Genomic DNA, 19,088 nt, shown 5'->3' with positions numbered 1-19,088 from the left:
ACTCAGGACTGCTCAGAACAACAAGAACAGATGCTAATAGAGGGTGTGGCTCTATAGAGAGCAGAAACATCACCTCCTCTAAGGTCAGGGAGCATGCCGGAAGAGGAGAAGGACGGCTTCCACAGAACGATGCTGGACATGGCGTGGCTATTACACTCATAACTCCCTAAAATGGGGCTGTGTGCACAAGACTAGGCAGTGAGCATTTCCTCAGGGATGGGAGAGGGCCCTTAAAGTCCGACCCTCCCTGAGGCACTGGAGGGAATGAGTGGTTTCTTTGGCGGTGTAGCCAATGACAAGTAGCCCATGCTCCAGGACATAACCTCCCCCCGACGCTCACGCAAGCCACCGAAGTAAACTCGGTGGTCACACACAGGAAAAGACACGAAAGTAGTAGTGGGACTCGGGGAGGAGGAAAGGTTTCAGTGGAGGGGGAGGGGTGACTAATGAGAATTATGTAATTAATGTAACTAATTCACTATATAAATCTGCAACTGTTCAGATCTTAAATCAAAAGCAAATAAATAGGAAATAATATCAGTTTATGAATACTAAGAAATAAAACAAATAAAGGACCTAAAACAGACCAGTGCATCAGACATTAATATATATATATATGTATATGTATATGTATATGTATATGTATATGTATATGTATATGTATATTGGTTTTTGTGACAGGGTATCTCTGTATAGCTTTGGTAGCTGTCCTGGAACTCACTCTGTAGACGAGGCCTGCCTCTGCCTCCCAAGTGCTGGGATTAAAGGCGTACACCACCACCACCTGACTTAAAAAATATTTTTTGTTAAGAACTTGTAGTCAATAATAATCGACTTCTATTGATGTCCTACTACATAGCTTCTATTTCAAATGGCAGAGAAGTTCAAAAAGATGTGGGGTTCTTGTCTCTTAGAATTCTCTCTCTGTAGGAGGCAGAAAGACTGTCAGAGGCAGAGATTATGATGACTTCATGGAGACAGTGTCTTCCAGACACAACAGGACTGATGCGCATATGAACTCACAGAGATTGTGGCAGCATGCGCAGGTCCTGCAGAGATCTAAACCAGATGGGGTTCCAGAGCTGAAAGGGAGAAGTGGACACAGGCCCCTACCCCTATCCAAGAAGTCATCTGCTGGTAAAGGAAAAAATAGTTTTCTCCAATGAAATCCTACAGGGTATATTTTCCACACTTCAGAGTAGGCCCCATGCCATTGAGAGGTTGTACAACACAAAACAGACTCAGTGGTACTTTTATAAACTTTTTGTCTCATTATGCTTAAGGCATTTTTGTCATACTTTTTGTCATCTTTTGCTTGTATACTTTGGTTCCCATTTTGTGTTTTTGTGTGTGTTTCTTGCTTTTTGTTTTTGGTTGTTTTTTAAAGAGAGAAAGAGTGTGGAGTTGAGTGAGGCAGGGAGGATCTGGGAGACATTGGAGAAGGGGGAAATGTGATTAGAATATATTGCATGCATTTTTCATTAAAATCTATAAAAACGAATTTTCTTCCTATGATTACTAATACACTATACAGTAATTAATAATAATTGAACTTCACTTGATAAAGAAACAGACTAGAATGCACTTAGCAGTCACTAATGCATCTTTAGGTGGTAGATGCTCACAAACACTTAAAGCAGAGCCAAAAACAGCAATAAGTCTGTTCATAATGAACATACTTGTCCATCAGCAAATTGGAGAGTCCCATGAGATGGCTGAAAGTCTTCCAGGCCGGCACTGTCTGGTGTTGCTTTCCAATAAACATGTACTGTCTCAAAGCTTCCAGCCAGCCGGATGACAGGAACTTGAAGAATGTTCAAGGGAGGAGACAGCTCATGAGCAGAAATCACTCCACCATCATCCTTCAAAAAGAAGAGATGTTGAGAGGCAGGCCAAAGCTCAGAACTCTCCTGAGCAACAACTTGTTGAATTTATTATTCTCACGTGTGTAAGAAGTGCCTAGAACTAAGAGCAAAATGTAATAGAAAAAAAAAAGTGTTTGATTCTGTGATTGGTTTAGAGAACTAAAAATCATTCATCAGACAAATTGAATATTTATCTTTGTATATATGTCTACAAAGAAATCCAATTACTTTGCAAAAAGAAAAAATGTAAAGGCACTAGCCAAATCAGCAAGGATCAGCCTTACTTATATTAATATAAATATGAAAAATTTCATCTCACTCTGGTAACGTGAAACTTGAAAATCCCTCTGGGATCATCATTTTCTTCGATCATTATCTCCGCTATTTCCATCCTTGGCCTCCGCACACGTGGCTGCTCTGCAGGGAAGTCAGGGTTCACCAGGCTCACCGCGGTGATGGTAACAATGAGTCCTTCCTCGAGTTCCGGAGCCTCATCCTGGGAGGTGGGGAGAGAGATGTTTTATTCAGTTGTTTGGCTCCTGAGATGATGCCTAGCAATTTTACCCAGGGCTGGTCTCAAACATGTAGGCCTGGGTGACCCTGCTGCAGTCTCTTTAGCAGCTGGAGCTGCAGACATCTTCCTCCAGACCCAACTGATATTTTTAAACAATATTCCCTTTACATTGTAAACCTGATATTTTTCAGTAAACAACTAACTTACTATACAGGCATGATGCCTCTGCAACATAAAAATGATTTCTTGTCAATATTTTAGTACAGCCAACACATTCTCAGGACATCCTCAGAATCTACGATATGCTCGAGACTAATGATGATCTTTCCAAGGCACCCACAACTGCATTAGACAATGTTAAAAAACCTGTCCCACAATTTCGACCTCACTCTATTGACTATATCACACATATACAACATCCTGAAATAAATGTAGGAAAATTTGATAAATTTTACATGTATTTTAAAAGTGGAAGCTCTAGATATAAATCTAGGTGTAAGGAAATACTACAGTTAATTTTGAAAAATTACTTAATTTGTGTGAAAGTAATAAACAATATATGAAGATGTAGAAGCAACATACAGAAAAATAAAAGAAAGTCTCCACCCTCCCTACTCTCTTCCTCCTTACGTGCCTTTCCTACTGTCCTCATCACATGACAGGTAACTCACAATCACCAAAACTTCTAACGGGAATACAAATATCACTGCATCTACTGAACGGCATCTGATGTGTTTACAGTGTCTAATATATACTTTATTAACCTCACACGTTATTATTTATAAATGTACTACTTAAACACGTGGTGGCATTGCATGTCAAGCCCAGGCAGGGCCTTATGTATGCTAAGCAGGCAATTTAGCTCTGAGCCGAATCCCCAGTCCTTATCACTATATGCTACAACAACGCTATGAGACACTAAGAGCAGTACTAGCATCTCTGATTCTTGTGCACTACTTCAGGTGTGTCTGCCTGTGTGGTCCCTCTGTGTCTCTGTATCGCTAGCTTCCTTTCCTCCTCACACAGAGAAAGGGCAAGGTGATGAGAGGTAGCCAGCAAATGTTAGACCTAAGTCATCTAAATGCTCATCTTATTGAAAGCATTGCATCATGAAGTGAAAATTCTCTCCTTGCAAGCCAACAATAAAAATAACTAGACTGACTTGGAGATTTAATTCATCCCATTATTAAAGCAGTTAACCAATTATCTTTGTAGTGTGGCCAACAAATCAGACACATAAATCACTCTCACTCTAAAACAAATACAATAAATACACTATCATTTTTCCATCTGATAATAAAATATTTTAGCGGAATTTTTAACTACTGAATTACAGTTTTATGGTTAAAAGCATCCTAGCTAATCTCATATTTATTATAATCTATACTTACTGGCAAAATGGCAACTTCAGCATAAGTTTCTTTTATGTTTTCTTTCATTATTATTACTGCATCTTGCAACACATAATCTTCATTCTCAGTAGCTTGATTATTGATGTGCAGTAAGAAATTGGGTTTCGCTATCAAATGAATGGAAATGTCCCCAAATAGTCCTTTGTCTCGAACAATGTGTAACTGAAGAACAGTGATGTTCTCTAGGAGATAAACGTGCCTCAGGTTAATGAGCTGTTCTGTGTTCTGCAAGCAGTCATGGTGGAATGTGGTCTCTAGACAGTTAAGGAGGCAGAGATAGCACAAGGACCGCATCCTATGGAGTTTTCTGTGTTTTGTCTCCTTTTTTCCCAAAGTCATGCTCAAAATCGTCATCCACTCTTGCATGAATCTACTTTAGTCCCTCTGTCCCTACAATGTAGCCTGCCATGCTTTCCATGTCATGCACCTGAAGTAAGTCTGATGGGACCTTACAGAAGTGGACATACAGAAGCACAACAGAGGTGAAACCTGCCAAGTCCTCAGAAACTTCTTAAAAATGAGTACTTAAATACACAGTCACAAATTAATACTAATCATTAGAAGAGTGATTTATCATTTCTATAGTGAGGTGTCAATGACAGGGTTCAAAGTGTCTCCTAGAACCTATTATTTTTTCATTCTTTAGTTTAAAATAATTTGTTATATAAGACAGTAAAAATGTTTATTAATATCCTCACCAGTCTAAGAGATTCTAATGATTGTGTTTATTATCAAAAGGAACAATGTAATTCCTACAAATTACTATGTTTTAAAAATGTTTATTTGGCTGGGAGGTGGTGGCACATGCCTTTAATCCCAGCACTCAGGAGGCAAAGTCAGGCGATTCTCTGTAAGTTCAAGGCCAGCCTGTTCTACAGAGCGAGAGCCAGGACAGGAACCAAAACTACACAGAGAAACCCTGTCTTGAAAAAACAACAAAAAAATGTTTATTGAATGAGACTGAGCACATTATTTTATTAAAGTCTATTGTTTTGGGTCTTGTGCATACAGTGAGACAAGGTCCCAGGAATATTACTACATACCACTTTTCCCATGAGCTCTGTGATTAAAGGGAATCTGAAATCTGTTTGCACATATTTTTATCTGAAAATTTTCAAGCCATTTTGTAAATTCATTCTAAATACACATTATATATAACCTTTTATTTCAATAGGTTGATTGATCATAACCTATTAGAATGTTTATTCAACAAGGGATATGAGTAGTTATTTACATAAACATTTCAGCACTCTAAGGAGGTAAGGACTGGCCACAGTACACACCACAGGGTGAAATCACTGTAATTACTGTTTGGGGTAATGTAATTAACACCTCAGCACCAAGTCTACCCCACAATGTAGCTGACTATTCCCTACATCTACTAAAAATACAGGAAATTCGAGTGTGGAATAAGAACACGTAAAGAAACTATAGAAGGGAAAGTAAAATCCAATCCCTGCTACTAATGCAGCTTAAAATTAACATTTCTATTATAAAAGCATGCTCTAAGAAATTAAAAACACTTTAGTAAACATTACTGCAAAGTGACTCATAATTATAAAATTTAAAATAAATTAAAAGGAATATAAACTATAAAACTAAAAAAGTCATATAAAAAGAAATTCACATTCCTTTCAAATATTATAATCAAATTGTCCAAGGAAACTTTTTATTAGAACTTAAGCAGTCTTACTTAAGTCTTGCTTAAGTTTGCCAGGACTTACCTGTGGGCTCTGGCACTCTGGTGAAAAGAGAATCAGTATGCCAGCCAACCACGCCATAGGGCGAGTCACTGGGCAGGATGGTTAGCATGGACTTGCTTCTGTTCTCATCAACAGTAGCAGCTTTTGATGGATCTTCAACCCCTTCTGTGATAATCTGAGTGAGTGTCACAATCACGACCTCAGATAACTCCGGCAGATCATCCGCAAGAAGAGTCAGAGTAATTGTAGACAGCGCCTGGTCCTCTGTGAATGAAATCTGAAAGTAAAATTTTAAAAAGACAGTTTTGCTTACATTGGGATTAACATTATGTCATAAAACATGTCAATTTCTTATTTTCTTTTAATAGGACCACAATTTATAAACCAAAGATGATTCTACAACATAATATGATTTTACAAACAAATCAACTGTCTTTTATATTAAAACTAGAGGATTGTTTGAAAAAAAGTAAAACCTTTCAAAAATGAGTTAATACTTGTAGCCAAATTGTCATGTCTTGGTGCCTACTTTCCATTATAATACAAAGGACAGAGTCTCTCAGGAACTGCAGTGATTGGTAGTATATGTAAATCTCTAGAAAATGAAAGTGGTTCAGCAGTTTCAATGTTTTTATCTACAAAGCTGTTGCAGTAATTGATACTGCAGATGGTGGTATCATTTAGCGGTAAATATTGATTCAAAAGAGAAGAAAAAGGCAACAGAGATGCAGGCCACACGCTCCCTCTTTCCTTTCTGCCTCCATTGTCTGATGTCAAATTCAAATTGCTGACAGCATCTGAGGTCCTTGCTGACAGGGATCTGCCCACTGCTTGGATAATATTCCTACATCATTCATCCTAATATCCACTTCCAAACCAATTATTCAAACTGTCATCGCAGGCTGAGGCCTCTACCTCTCCTGTGAGCCAAACCTGGTTTACATAAATGAAGTTTTATTGAGATGCAGCCAAACAGACTTGATTGAACACAGTCACTACCTATAATAACTGCTCTATAGCACCTGGCACAATTGTGCTACAAAAGCATAGTTATTTTTTTTTTTAAAAAAAAAAAAAGAACAAACAGTACATAAAATCTGAAGCATTTACTATATGACCCTTACAAAAAATATCTACTGATTCCTACACTACATAAAAATAATTATTTCAAAAACAATGTCAAGGAAACAGGTCATTAAAAATTTTAAATCTTAATCATATTCATATAATAAACTAGAGAAATATAATTCAATGCATACAGAAACAGAGATACAACTAGTGGTTTTGGTAATTTGCATAGAATTAAGTGTTAAACACAAGAGAATGCTAAGACATCCTTAACACATTGAAGTGTCTATCACCTTTGAAATGGTGAACCTAAAAATGCTAAACTGTTACACACATTTTTTTCCAAGAGATAATTTCATGAAAGCCCCTTTAATAATTCTCCAGAGAAACATTTGGGCAAAATACTGACCTATGACATCCCAGAAACACATGAGGTCACCCTTCCCACAAATAGATAACAAAAGGCTCCTTAAACCCTCTCTGAGTCAACCATCCCTTTGGTCATTCTGATTACAGATTTGAAACAGAGCATCAATTTTAGGCTAATCTGAGAGATGAATGATGTGATCCTCAGCCCAGACCCTTCTTGTGGCTGTCAATCCTTAGCTTTAGCAAATGTTCTCAATGAGGCCCACCTAGAGGCACCCTAGGACTAATAACTACTGAAAGGAGGGATGCCAATGGATCAGGCCTGAACTTGGGATGGCAGCCAAGGACCAGCTTAGACACAGGACTCTTCCCCAGAATCTACCTCCACTGGAACTGCAATTGCCTGTGGATCTGTTGGGAGCATATCACGAAGGTCCTTGTGCCCAAAGATCTCCAGAGAAACCAGGAATGTTAAACATACAGGATGTCTTTCCAATGGGAAAGATGAAAAAACCTGTTCTTCCATCCAGAAAGCTGAGAATTAGAAATGATTAACTGCCTGGTGATCTGTGTTATCTGTTGGGCCAGGCCATATCAAGCTCTTACAACCAAGACCTGAGTAATCTAAATGACCTCTGATAGCCAGAGGCGCCCCAAAGCTCCCACAACCAGGACCAGAGGTGGCCAATAGCCCAAATGACACTATCTATATAACTGAAACCAGGCCAGACCCTTAGGCCTCTAAGCTAGGACAGCCAGTGTATCTCTAGAACCCCATCTTCTTGGAGGAAGTATTTCTTTTATGGAAAAAAATAACAAAGCTAGCCTTAAATTGTATCCCACTATGGAGGTTAGCAGGAAGCCAGTGTTTACACAGTCAAACTCAAATATTCCTTCCAACAGGCAGGATTTGATCCCATGCATCAGTGAATGATAATCATAATTTATAAGTGTCTTCTATAATTCTGTAAATCACATACCACTCCTGAGGTAGGAAATATATCACTGGTACTTCCAGCTGCTTCCCATGCTACAGTTATGCGACCATGCGTTCCTTTCAAGCGTTCAACATTCAAGGTTACCAGACTATCTCGCTCCATTTCTTCCACTTGTTTATGCAATGAATTCTGAAAGATACACAGAAAGGCACAAGATGTTCCTTGAAATACCGAAGCAATCTCTTCTTTGTTTTGCATTACTACATATCTGCAAAGTTCATGACTCTGAGCAACATGAAATGGTAAGTGAAACATAACAGTTATGAACAGTGATGTAGTATAAGGTGTTGTGCTAAGGCCTATATTGTCCAGAGGGCAGGAAGACAACAAGTTGGAGTCTGGCCCAGACTATATAGTGCAACTGTCTCTACAAGTAAGTACATAAGCAACCTAAAGCCACAAGAAACCATTCACCTTATTGCATTGATTTTATGTTTGTCTTCCTGACGTATTTTGCTCAGTGGGCATATGTTACTTTTATACCTAGCACACATTTCTTTTTAAAGCAATGCACACAGCACTGAAAAGTCTGTAGAATAACAAGAACACGAACTGGAATGGCAGGGAAATTCTTTGCCTCTGCGTAAAGGCCCTTCAGGTCTCCCTCTCCTATTAGCAAATTAAGAGTTAGCCCCAGAAGTCTCCAGAGCCCCACCCAATGCCAACCACATCGTGAGAACCAAGACACTCTTCTCTGATCACTTGCTAATGTATCTTACACTTAAATCCATGTCCTGTGAATTTTTCAGTTAGCTGACCTATTTCTTTTGATGATACTTTATTCTTTAGCTCGTGGTCTGTGCAACTGTTCTTCCTGCCAGAAAAAAAAAAAAAAAACAACCCCTTTGTGCTCTGTCATAATCCTTTCTTCCCACCCATCCTTCCTAGTCGTGTTTCTTTGTTTTGATTCTAATGTCCACCACGCTGTATCACTCTACCAAACACATGCAGCACCTCACACTAGCTTTTTAAAGAACTTTTCCTCAGAAGGATACTTTCACATACATCAACCTTTAGGCATCATGACATGAACTTATCATCTACGAGTCCATGTTTAAGAATCATACAATTGTGCTAGCTAAAAAACTCTCATAATGTTTTAAGTAAGTTTATGATTTTTTGCATCCAGCCACATTCACAGCTAGTGACATGCAGCCCTAGGTTGGACACAGATCCCTTCTTAGAGCATCCTCGATTTCTCAATAAGGCATAAATACTGAGAATAAAGATGCTTTTTAAAAAAAAATCTTTCCCGTAGGGTTTCCCATGTATTTTTAACAATGACCATCTGAAGAGACACCTCCTTAATGCTTATGGAAATGTTAAGTTGAATAAAGATCCAACAGAAGAGGATATTTCATACAGCTGTTCAGTGTTGTTACACATGTTTCAGGCTAACAAAATTGTGCTCAAGGTGATCAAATACTCACTAAACATCAGATTTTAAAATATGCACATAATTTACTCAGGAAAGACAAGCGTTTCCTTGGCTCCATGGTTTTCATTACTGATGGTTAATAAGATGAGGCCTCCATACAGCCAGAAGATGTACCAGAAATTCTACTAAGCCTCTTCTAAAAGGCGGCTGTCCAGATGCAGGTGACCTGAACTGAGGGACTCTGCTGGGGAATTCTACTGAAGGACTAGCAGGAACTCCAGACCTTGTCCACAGGCAAGGATGAAGCCACAGGGGTTTTATCTATCTAGACAAGCTTCCTGAAGAGAGACTCTGAGTGAGAGGGTGGAAGGAGCCTATGGAGTCTGTCACCTCTCAGCTTCTCAGCTCATTCCCCCCAGCTTTTCCCATCATAGTTTTCGGGAGCACGGAGAAGCCCCTGTGAGTATTATCTTCACTCCTGCAGGATGGCAGGCTCTACCTAGTGGTGCAGCTGTAAACATGGAAGCCTCCAGCTCATGTACCTTACAACTTTAATGAAAAGAAATAGATAAATGACCCAACCCTTAGTGTCCTTAAGAAGAAAAGGCAGGACATGAAAGTTCAGACTGTGGGCACCAGTTGTCAACCTCACAAGCCCTTTCTGCTAAGGTGTCATTTGGAGAGAGGCCTGGAGAAGTTAATGAAAATGTAAGCATCTTGTACAGAGGGGTTCTATTCCTGGATCTCCCCTTACATACAATACAAATCTTAAAAGTTGACCTATACTACATGGGACCCCTGTTCACAGTGACCACTGAGTGCTTGAGATTAGCTCATTTCTAAATACAAAATGTATACTGCAATTTAAAGACAAAGAGTAAAAAAATGTAAAAATATTTCAGCAATGCTCTTTTATACTTGTTGAAATCATAGCATTGTGGATATACTGGGTTAAATAAAGCATACTACTTAAACTGGCTTTCCTTTCTTCTTTCTCTGTTCAGAAATGTGTCTACTAGGAAACAAGACTATAAAACTATTCTTATGCTCACATTCTATTTCTATTCAGCCTTTGTCAAGGTTTTTCCATTTGTTCCAGGGAAGGGCCAGATTGGGCAACAGTGTGATCTGCCCCCTACAGGCAGATGAGGATAATGCATGCACAAACATCATCTCCTAAACCAGCTTTTCATACAGCTGTCCCTAAGGAAGTGAAGGGTAAATTTATGCTCACAGATCCATCAAGTGATAATTACCGAATTGTCACAATGGCCTCTGATCAATATCACTTTCCACTTAGAATATGTTCACAATACAATAGCTAGAGTGATCCTTTTCAAAGGCAAGTCATGGACTGGAATGCCATGCCACTTAACACCTCTAAATTCGCTGCTGCCACTGAGTGGCTTGTCCAGGTGCTAACAGAGCAGGTCTGACTCTAGCCTAAAGAGCAAAGCTCACACGGCTGACCATCAGCTGTTACCTGAGAATGTGGTTTTCAAGAGGTCTCTTCCATTCCCTGACCCGGTGAGTGGTTCCTATGTATAAATAGTTTATACAAATAATATGGTTTACGCTGGCATCAGTTCTCCTTCTGGGATCTAAAGTTTTGACGTGTGTAAGGTGGAGGATGACCACTGGCCAGCTTGCAATGAGAACCCTGGCTTTGAGCCTGTCCTAAGGTTCTCTGAGTGGCCAAATTCTCCAAGTGTTGCAACAACACAACTCAGTGCTAGAGAAATTTGGCTCGGAACATTCTGTATGACTCCATGGATAATTAATTCTTGGAATATTACCCCTAGTTTCTTCTGGGATTTCCTCAAGACTATTTTCCATGTGTGTGTGTGTGTATGTGTGTGTGTATACATATGTGTGTATTTATAAATATTTTTACATATATCATATATAGTGTATGTAATATACACATGTAATATATTACATGTGCTATATGTATATGATAAAATATTATATACATAATAATATATGTATATATAATACATATGCATAATATGTGTGTATATGTATGTGTGCACGTATATACAAGACTGACTAAACACCAGTACTGCGAACATTCCCAGTGAGTCACTGAAGCTGGAGTTGGTCAGGGGGATTCTGAAAGCATCTCTCTGTCATTAACTGAACTTGAATAGGAAAACAGTTCTGTAACAGTAACAAGAGCTTTCAAACAGGCAGAGTGAGGACTCAGCTTTCCAATGACAGCATGGAGAGGTGTGTCAGCCCAGTCTGAGCCATGATGACACACGGTAACACGCAACCAACCCACCAACTCCACGTCTACCTTTGTCGTGGCTGTGCTCCTAGTGGTTAAGCCTATCTGAACTGGACTTTCCTTATATGTGAGGGATTTTGGAGAAAGATACAGTAGCTGTTGATATAACAAGTTAATATGTCTGAATGCTCTTTGAAGACAGGAATAAATGACACAATATGAGTGTCTATCTTTCTTCTCAGTGGTAACGGAATATGAAGTCCAAGTATATGGAGATTTTTAAAGTTCTTCCTTGAGAAGAATGAGGCCAAGGCATCTACATGTAACACGATGGAGGCCTGTACAGTTAGAAGCCTCCCCACTACTCCCTCATTTGATGTTATATTTATATGTGACATGTGTGATAAAAAATACACTGTGTAGTGTATCTAGATCTGTTTCATTATTACCCTCTGAATTACAGTTGTTACTTCTTTTGTTTGTTTATTTATTTTTTAGTTTTTCGAGACAGGGTTTCTCTGTGTAGCTTTGTGCCTTTCCTGGAACTCACTCTGCAGTTCAGGTTGGCCTTGAACTCACAGAGATCCGCCTGCCTCTGCCTCCCTAGTGCTGGGATTAAAGGTGTGCACCACCACCACCCAGCTGAGTTGTTGCTTTTTTTAAAGATAGTACCTGAAAGCAAAATCCTAGGACAAGACCAAATAATAATGTGTTCTATTCAAGACAAGTGAATAAACAAGAACAAACTAGGATATAGTATCCCAGAGAATCTAGTGTTTGAGTTTATAAACCATAATGTCATAGAATTCACTTTAGAAGACAGGGTAAGGAGTGAGGCCGAGGCAAGGCAAGGGACAAAGACCGAAAACAGGTCAAGTGTCACTCACTCCCTGAACGCTTACTAAAACTAATTTGTCAATCCAACAACTTTGACTTTTCAGTGTAGAATCTTCAGTCTTTTTACCTGGGCAAATGCTATCACTCCATAGGCATCGTCATTAGACAGAACATTGACTCTCACGTAACTACTGACGCCAATCTCTGCTCCTCCTTTTGGATTCTTAAGTTGAACTCTGAAGGATTCTTCTTTCTCTGGAACTGTATCATCAAGGATGTTTACTGCTATGATTGCTTCCTTATCACCAGGTTCAAATATCAGTTCACCTAAACTAGCATAAGAAGCACATATTAAGATAAGTCAATGATGACCAATGGATGATACACACAGTATATATTAGTCCCCAAATCCTTATAACACTGAATAATACTGGTCTTACAAGGATCAAAACACTTCATAAGCAAAATTTTCATACAAAATATTTATATAATACTGATTAACTTGGTAGACTAGATACTAAAAGTATGGATAACAAACAGATTTCTAGCTTATTAATAGCTCTTTCATTTTATGTAAAGCATTAACTCAGTCAATGAGATGGAGAAATCTGGTACCATACAAAGCTATGGTTAGATTAAAAGCATTGAACCTACCTAGGAATAAAGTCAGACTGGCTGGAGACGTAAGTCAGCTCATAGAAATGCGAGTGAGTAGCTCCCACTAAAGCAATTAAAGTTTTGCTTGAATTAAGCGACTTCACTGTAACAAAAGCTGCATCGTGAGCAGCAGGTGCTTCCAGAACAAAAGAGAACTCATTCCGCTCTGAATTCCAGCAGTAAAGAGCTGACTGTTGTTGGCCAGTTAGAAGTACATGGACTAGAAGAAGGAAAGAAAAAGAACAGAGCTGAAACGCATCCTGTGCCCACACATGCTCTCTTCAGGGCTCCAAAGCAAAGTCTTTCCAACTCTCGAAGCACCATCTGAGTTCTAGACTAAAGCAAATGTGGTCCTGTTTTTGAAATGACAGGATATAAGAAATTTTTGAGTGTTGTGCATTGACCAATTCAGCTTGACAGTGTGCACATATCTGTTCAAGAAATGAAAAGTCACTGGCGGATAAAATGAAAATGGATTATGCATTTGTTTGTGCGTATCTAAACTTACATAAAAGTAACTTGTCAGAGCAAACAACACTCATTGTGTCACCACCAAATGTTTCACTTTCATATTTCTTCTCTAGTCACCATCACATACTTTTATAATTGACAGTTGTAACAAATATAAACAAAAGTTCTAAATCATCTGAGTCCATAATTAATTAGAACTTTTATTCTTTCTGCCACATGGATTCTAGGATGAAACTCAGATTGTCAGGTTTGGCGGCAACAGCCTTAATCACTGAGCCATCTCACCGACACAAGTTTTTAATTTTAATATCGAAGTTCTAATCTATATAAGCTGTTCTTAAATATATTTAGTAATTCCTATAGATTGAGATTTTCTTGTTGTTTAACATTTGAAGTTTTCAGTATTAAGAAGAAGCAAAATACTTACTTTCACTTGGCAAATTATTCAAGATAATTAATGCAAAGAATATGAACAAGCTTCTGACACTTTGAACATACTCTGCTGGAGCACTCTTGATGCTATCAGGACTCATACTTTTGTTCGCTCACAGTAACGGCATACATGTGCATCTCTACAGGCTAAGAAAGGGGTGGCTTCACATGCTACATAGAACACCAACCGCTCTCCAGACATAAATGGAGGGGGGCTGGAAACCATAGAGAAACATACACAAATTCTAGTGCTGACGGAAACACGCTGGGGCAGGACCGTATCCAAGACTGAGTAAGCATGAAAATAACATGAATCCATAAAGGCTGACAACAACCTTCTTCTATGCTAGCGCACAGGTCACAGTGGGAAACCCTACACACTGACTCGCACACATCAAAAACTCTTGGTGACTACTGTTTGGCCACTGTTAATGTATTAATTAGATTAACTAATTTAGGTACTGTTGCATATAACTAAGCATTGCATAAAGGTAAAGATCGGAAAAAAATGTTATATATTAGAATCTTTAAATGGCAAATATTTTGCACAAAGTTTTGTAAAATTACAGACATTCCAAAATAACATGACATTTTAAAAGCTTCCCTTTTAAAGTAGTCAACGAAAAGAATCTCTTGATCTGTCTCTATGTCTCTCAGTTTCTCTGTCTCCCTTTTATCCTTCTCTCCCTCCCTGTATCCCTTCCCACAAAAGGCACTGTAAGTTTTAGGATAAAGACCACAATCATTTAATTCCCCATTTAATTGACTTAACTAATCTTTCTCTGTTCATGTCCCTTGCCACTGTTCCTCACTGCTTGTGCTTGGATTACATTGGGCTCTTTCTGGTTGTTTCTGGAAAGCACATGCTCACCACCACTACCTGACCTCTTTGTATCATTTGCGTTCTTTGCCTAGAGCCCATCTCCAGCTCAATTCTTTGCCTCCTGTTTAACCCATAATTCTTAATCACGTGATAACTGAAGAAAGCTTTGTTAGGTATGTCATAATTGGCTCAAGTTCTCTCCAGTATTTTATTCAATTATTTCCTGGAAATTATGTTATAGTTATAGTCGTATTTGTCACATGTGCATGCACACACACACACACACACACACACACACACACACACACACACACACCCCTCTTTATCCTACCACATGCTACATTTTTGCAAGACAGAGACTTCATGTGATTTGAACTGCCCTTGTTCCCACAGGCTTTGCCATTGTGACTGCCACCTTTAAAAATCTAATAACTAATAAAGGAGCCAAAAATAGAGAAGGAAGCAGCAAGTCTACATATCCTTGCAATACTAGTCCTATTCATTTTCCTCTTACATTTTCAGAAATCAGTCATAGAACTAACCACAGCGTAAATATGTGAACCTATGCCCTTGGCTCCAATTTAACATTTTGATTAAAACATTTGACATATACAAAATAAGAAATCCTTTGAACACTCTTTAATGCATACTTTCAGCTTTCAGGGATTTATAATAGCTATTCTAATAATTTCCTACGGTCTTTTCATGCCTCTACCACTTCAAGTCACAGAAACAAAAGAAACAGAGAGACCTCACAATGGGCTCTTCATAAAACCTCTGGCAGAATTTTCCCTGAATTCTTTTGGAAAGTGTACCTATTATATTTTTTAAATCCTTAAAAGGAATTCTATAACCTCAATTAAGAGCCCATCTGTGCAGTACATTTCTTCCTTAAAAACACTCATTAGGCAACCATTGTGACTATCAATAAGTGACTTGAGTAGACTGTCCATCCATCTGAAAACCTGAGGTATAAGAAAAGCAGAAATTAAAGGCCTAAAATTAAAGGATAAGTTAAAAAAAAAACTGAACAAACAAAATGAAAGATGTTCTATTCAGTAAATCAACTGTCGAGTGAATAAGAAAGCCAGTCCTACTGTACATCACAGGACAGCATCACAATGCATGTCCACATCTGTGTGAGCAGGGTAGGGATGAGTCAGGCCTCCGGGTACAGTGAGGCAAGTGTGGAGGCTGGGAAGCCATACAACAGACCAAGTAAAAAATTAGAGGGAATGCTACAAATGCAGAGCCCAAGAGGAAGAAACCCGGAAACAAAGGAAATTGTGTTTTTCTCTCAGTAAGAGAACTTGGTAAAAACAAACAAACAAAACCAGGGGAAATGCTCTCATTCAAGCCCAGTGGTTGAGGAAGCTCAGTGTGACCCAGCCTAGAGCCACAGTGTCTAACAGAGAAAGCTAGAACCAGGATTCCATGAAGAAAAGGAAGCACAAGCAGAATCCTGCGGTCTGTGCCAATCCTTCCAGCCTCCTACCACTTACTCTGTATGTCTTAATTGCAGTTTCACCTATCTCCAAGCATCAGTCTCTAAATCTAAACCTCTGATTTCCCCCCCATTCTCCTGCACACCTCTAACCACCTCAGTGTTTTACCATTACTTTCAACAACAGCCACCTAGAACCAAGCTGCTGATTGCTTCCAGTAAATTAATTCTTCCTACAGTCTTTCTTAATTTCAGTATCAGTAGCCTCATAATTGCCAAAGTGTGGAAGTTTTGCTGCCCACATTTGAGTACTCAGCAGAAATCTTCATGAATGTTCATTGCTATATGTCTTGTCTACAAAACTCCTGTGCATCTGAGGTCCCTTTCACCTCAGGATGTTCTTTTAGTTGATCTAGGTGGCTGCAACACATTTCATTCACATTTCTTATACCAAAGCTAGAGGACATTGTCAAAGAAGGGCTTTGTTCAGCATGTGCCTCTGAAATGCCTTTATGGACTTCTCTACCTCAGTCATCCTCAGAGTCTGAGCTGGGAACTGCTAAGAGTCCTGGGACACTGAGATAACCTGTGAGGTCCAGACTGTTTCTACAGCAAATCAGAGATGCTGTTTGGCTACTTCACTTCATTCCTGCATCAGCAAGTGTCCTGAGTCGATGTGACTGCTATCCTGTGAAAGAATGAATGCAGATGGGGACAAGAGAATCCAGATGCAGAAAGACAGACGATGCTTGATCCCTCTTCTCCAGGCGAAGACCCTTTATATGAAATGTTTCAGATTTCAGAGATTTTCAGATTTTAGAATACTTACATACATGGCCAAAATGTACTGAGAAATTAATCCCAAGTATAAACATAAAATCACAACCATTGTGGTACACACCTTTAATCCCAGCACTTCTGAGGCAGAGGCAGGTGGATCTCTGTGAGTTCAAGGCCAGCCTGGTCTACAGAGTGAGCTCCAGAAACAGCCAGAGCTATGTAGAGAGACCCTATCTCAAAAACCAAAAACAAAAACAAACAAAAAAAAACCATAAATTCACACTGCATCTTATATTGGTAAGAGTAATCTTACACAATATTTTTTTAATTTTATGCCTAAAACAAGGTGTTGTGGGCATAATTTTTCACTTGTCACATCATTTCAGATTTCAGATGTTCACAATAAGGGCACTCAACCTACACGAGAGTCTTAAAAGTTTGAACTCTTCAAAAAAGAGCCTACAATGGGCCTTAATGGACAGACCAGCATGTAAAATCCCAGCATAAGCCTGCCAACCTGAGTTCAGTCCCCAGGTCCCATGTAGAAAAGCGGGGGGGGGGGGGGGGGGGGGGGGGGGGGCTGGGGGGGGCGGGCCTTGCTTCTGCATACTCAGCATGTTACAGTGCAGTGGAAATAAAACTATCCTTGCACGTCCACATGCAACTGTGTCATGGGCTCACCCCCAGGGCACATGCATGTGTGCACATATACACAAATAAATAATAAATCTTTAAATAAAAAAAAAATAACTGCAATGGTGGTTGCCAGGAACTTACATTGAAGAAAATGGAAGGAGGCTAATCAAAGAATAAGATCTACAGCTGTTGATAATTTCTGGAGAGCTCATTGTACAGGGTGGTAATGGTACTACTAACCATGAGTTGAAAACTCAGAATAGGCTAGGAGAATAAATCTTGAGTTTTCATTACATACACACAAACGCATAGTCCACACTTTGGCCTAGAGCTATCCATAACTCCAGTTCCAGGGGATCTGTCCTGGTTGGGTTTTGTCAACTTGACACAAAGATAGACATATCACAAAGAGGGAATCCTAATTGAGAAAATATCTCCAAATATTTGCCTATAGCAAAATTCTGCTGGAGCATTTTCTTGATGAACGATTGATGTGGGAGGACCCAGCCCACTGTGGGCAACACCGCTCATGGACTGGTGGTCCAAGACAGTCTAAGAAAGCAGGCTGAGCAAGCCCTGAGGAGCAAGCCAGTAAGCAGCACTCCTCCACAGCTTCTGCTTTGGTTCTTGCTTCTAGAGCTCTGCCTTAACTTCCCTTAGTAACCTGGGAGCTGTAAGGTGAAGGTAACCCTTTCCTCCGCAAGCTGCTTTTGGTTTGTTGTTTCATTGTGGCAACAGAAACCCTAGGACAGGATGCAATGCCCTTTTCTGAACTCCATGGGCAACAAGCACACACACACTTGCAGGCAAAACATATGAAATAAAACACGCATGATTTGCTCTCTCCCTTCAGCTACATCACTTCCTCTTCCTACACAGCTCTGTCACTTCCTGTCCGTCTGTACAGACCTCTGTGGTTCACTAGTTTTGGAATTAAGGTATGTGCCACCACACCTGACTCTGTTTCCAGTGTAGTCTTGAACTCAGAGATCTAGATTCCTGCCTGCCAAGCGATAAGATTAAGGGCATGTGCTACCATTGCCTGACTTCTTTGTTTACTTATAATGGCTGGCCTTTTTCCTCTGAACTCCAGGCAAGCTTTATTTATTAAAGCACAAATAAAATATCACCACATTTCAGCACTAATAAAATATCACCACACACACAAAGCACAAAAAATAAAATTAATAAATCAGCCGGGCGGTGGTGGCGCACGCCTTTAATCCCAGCACTCGGGAGGCAGAACCAGGCGGATCTCTGTGAGTTCGAGGCCAGCCTGGACTACCAAGTGAGTTCCAGGAAAGGCGCAAAGCTACACAGAGAAACCCTGTCTCAAAAAACCAAATAAAATAAAATAAAATAAATCAGAAAGTATCAGTCTTTTTGAAACTCTGGGACTTCTGGGTGGATTATTATAAAGATCTGATGTTATATTCCTACTAAAATAGTTTCTGAGAACATACTGCTCTAT

The 19,088-nt window shown here is 39.4% G+C and overlaps 1 protein-coding gene across 1 annotated transcript in view; it reads right to left on the bottom strand.

Annotated features, from left to right (window-relative positions):
* Adgrv1 (adhesion G protein-coupled receptor V1) overlaps window positions 1-19,088 on the bottom strand; it is a 546,923-nt gene that overhangs the window by 369,714 nt on the left and 158,121 nt on the right. The window contains exons 51-57 of the mRNA XM_052743671.1: window positions 13,029-13,251; window positions 12,502-12,706; window positions 7,912-8,058; window positions 5,516-5,771; window positions 3,771-3,973; window positions 2,185-2,361; window positions 1,680-1,862 (exon numbers count right to left, since the gene is read on the bottom strand). Coding sequence (XP_052599631.1) covers window positions 1,680-1,862; window positions 2,185-2,361; window positions 3,771-3,973; window positions 5,516-5,771; window positions 7,912-8,058; window positions 12,502-12,706; window positions 13,029-13,251 — 1,394 coding nt within the window. The remainder of the gene's footprint in view (window positions 1-1,679; window positions 1,863-2,184; window positions 2,362-3,770; window positions 3,974-5,515; window positions 5,772-7,911; window positions 8,059-12,501; window positions 12,707-13,028; window positions 13,252-19,088) is intronic.

This window comes from Peromyscus californicus, unplaced genomic scaffold (genome assembly GCF_007827085.1).
Source record: "Peromyscus californicus insignis strain IS unplaced genomic scaffold, ASM782708v3 Scaffold_18__1_contigs__length_77618521, whole genome shotgun sequence".
Lineage (NCBI taxonomy): Eukaryota > Metazoa > Chordata > Mammalia > Rodentia > Cricetidae > Peromyscus > Peromyscus californicus.
The sequence above is the reverse complement of the archived record's forward strand: the minus strand, read 5'-3'. Positions and strand labels throughout refer to the sequence as shown.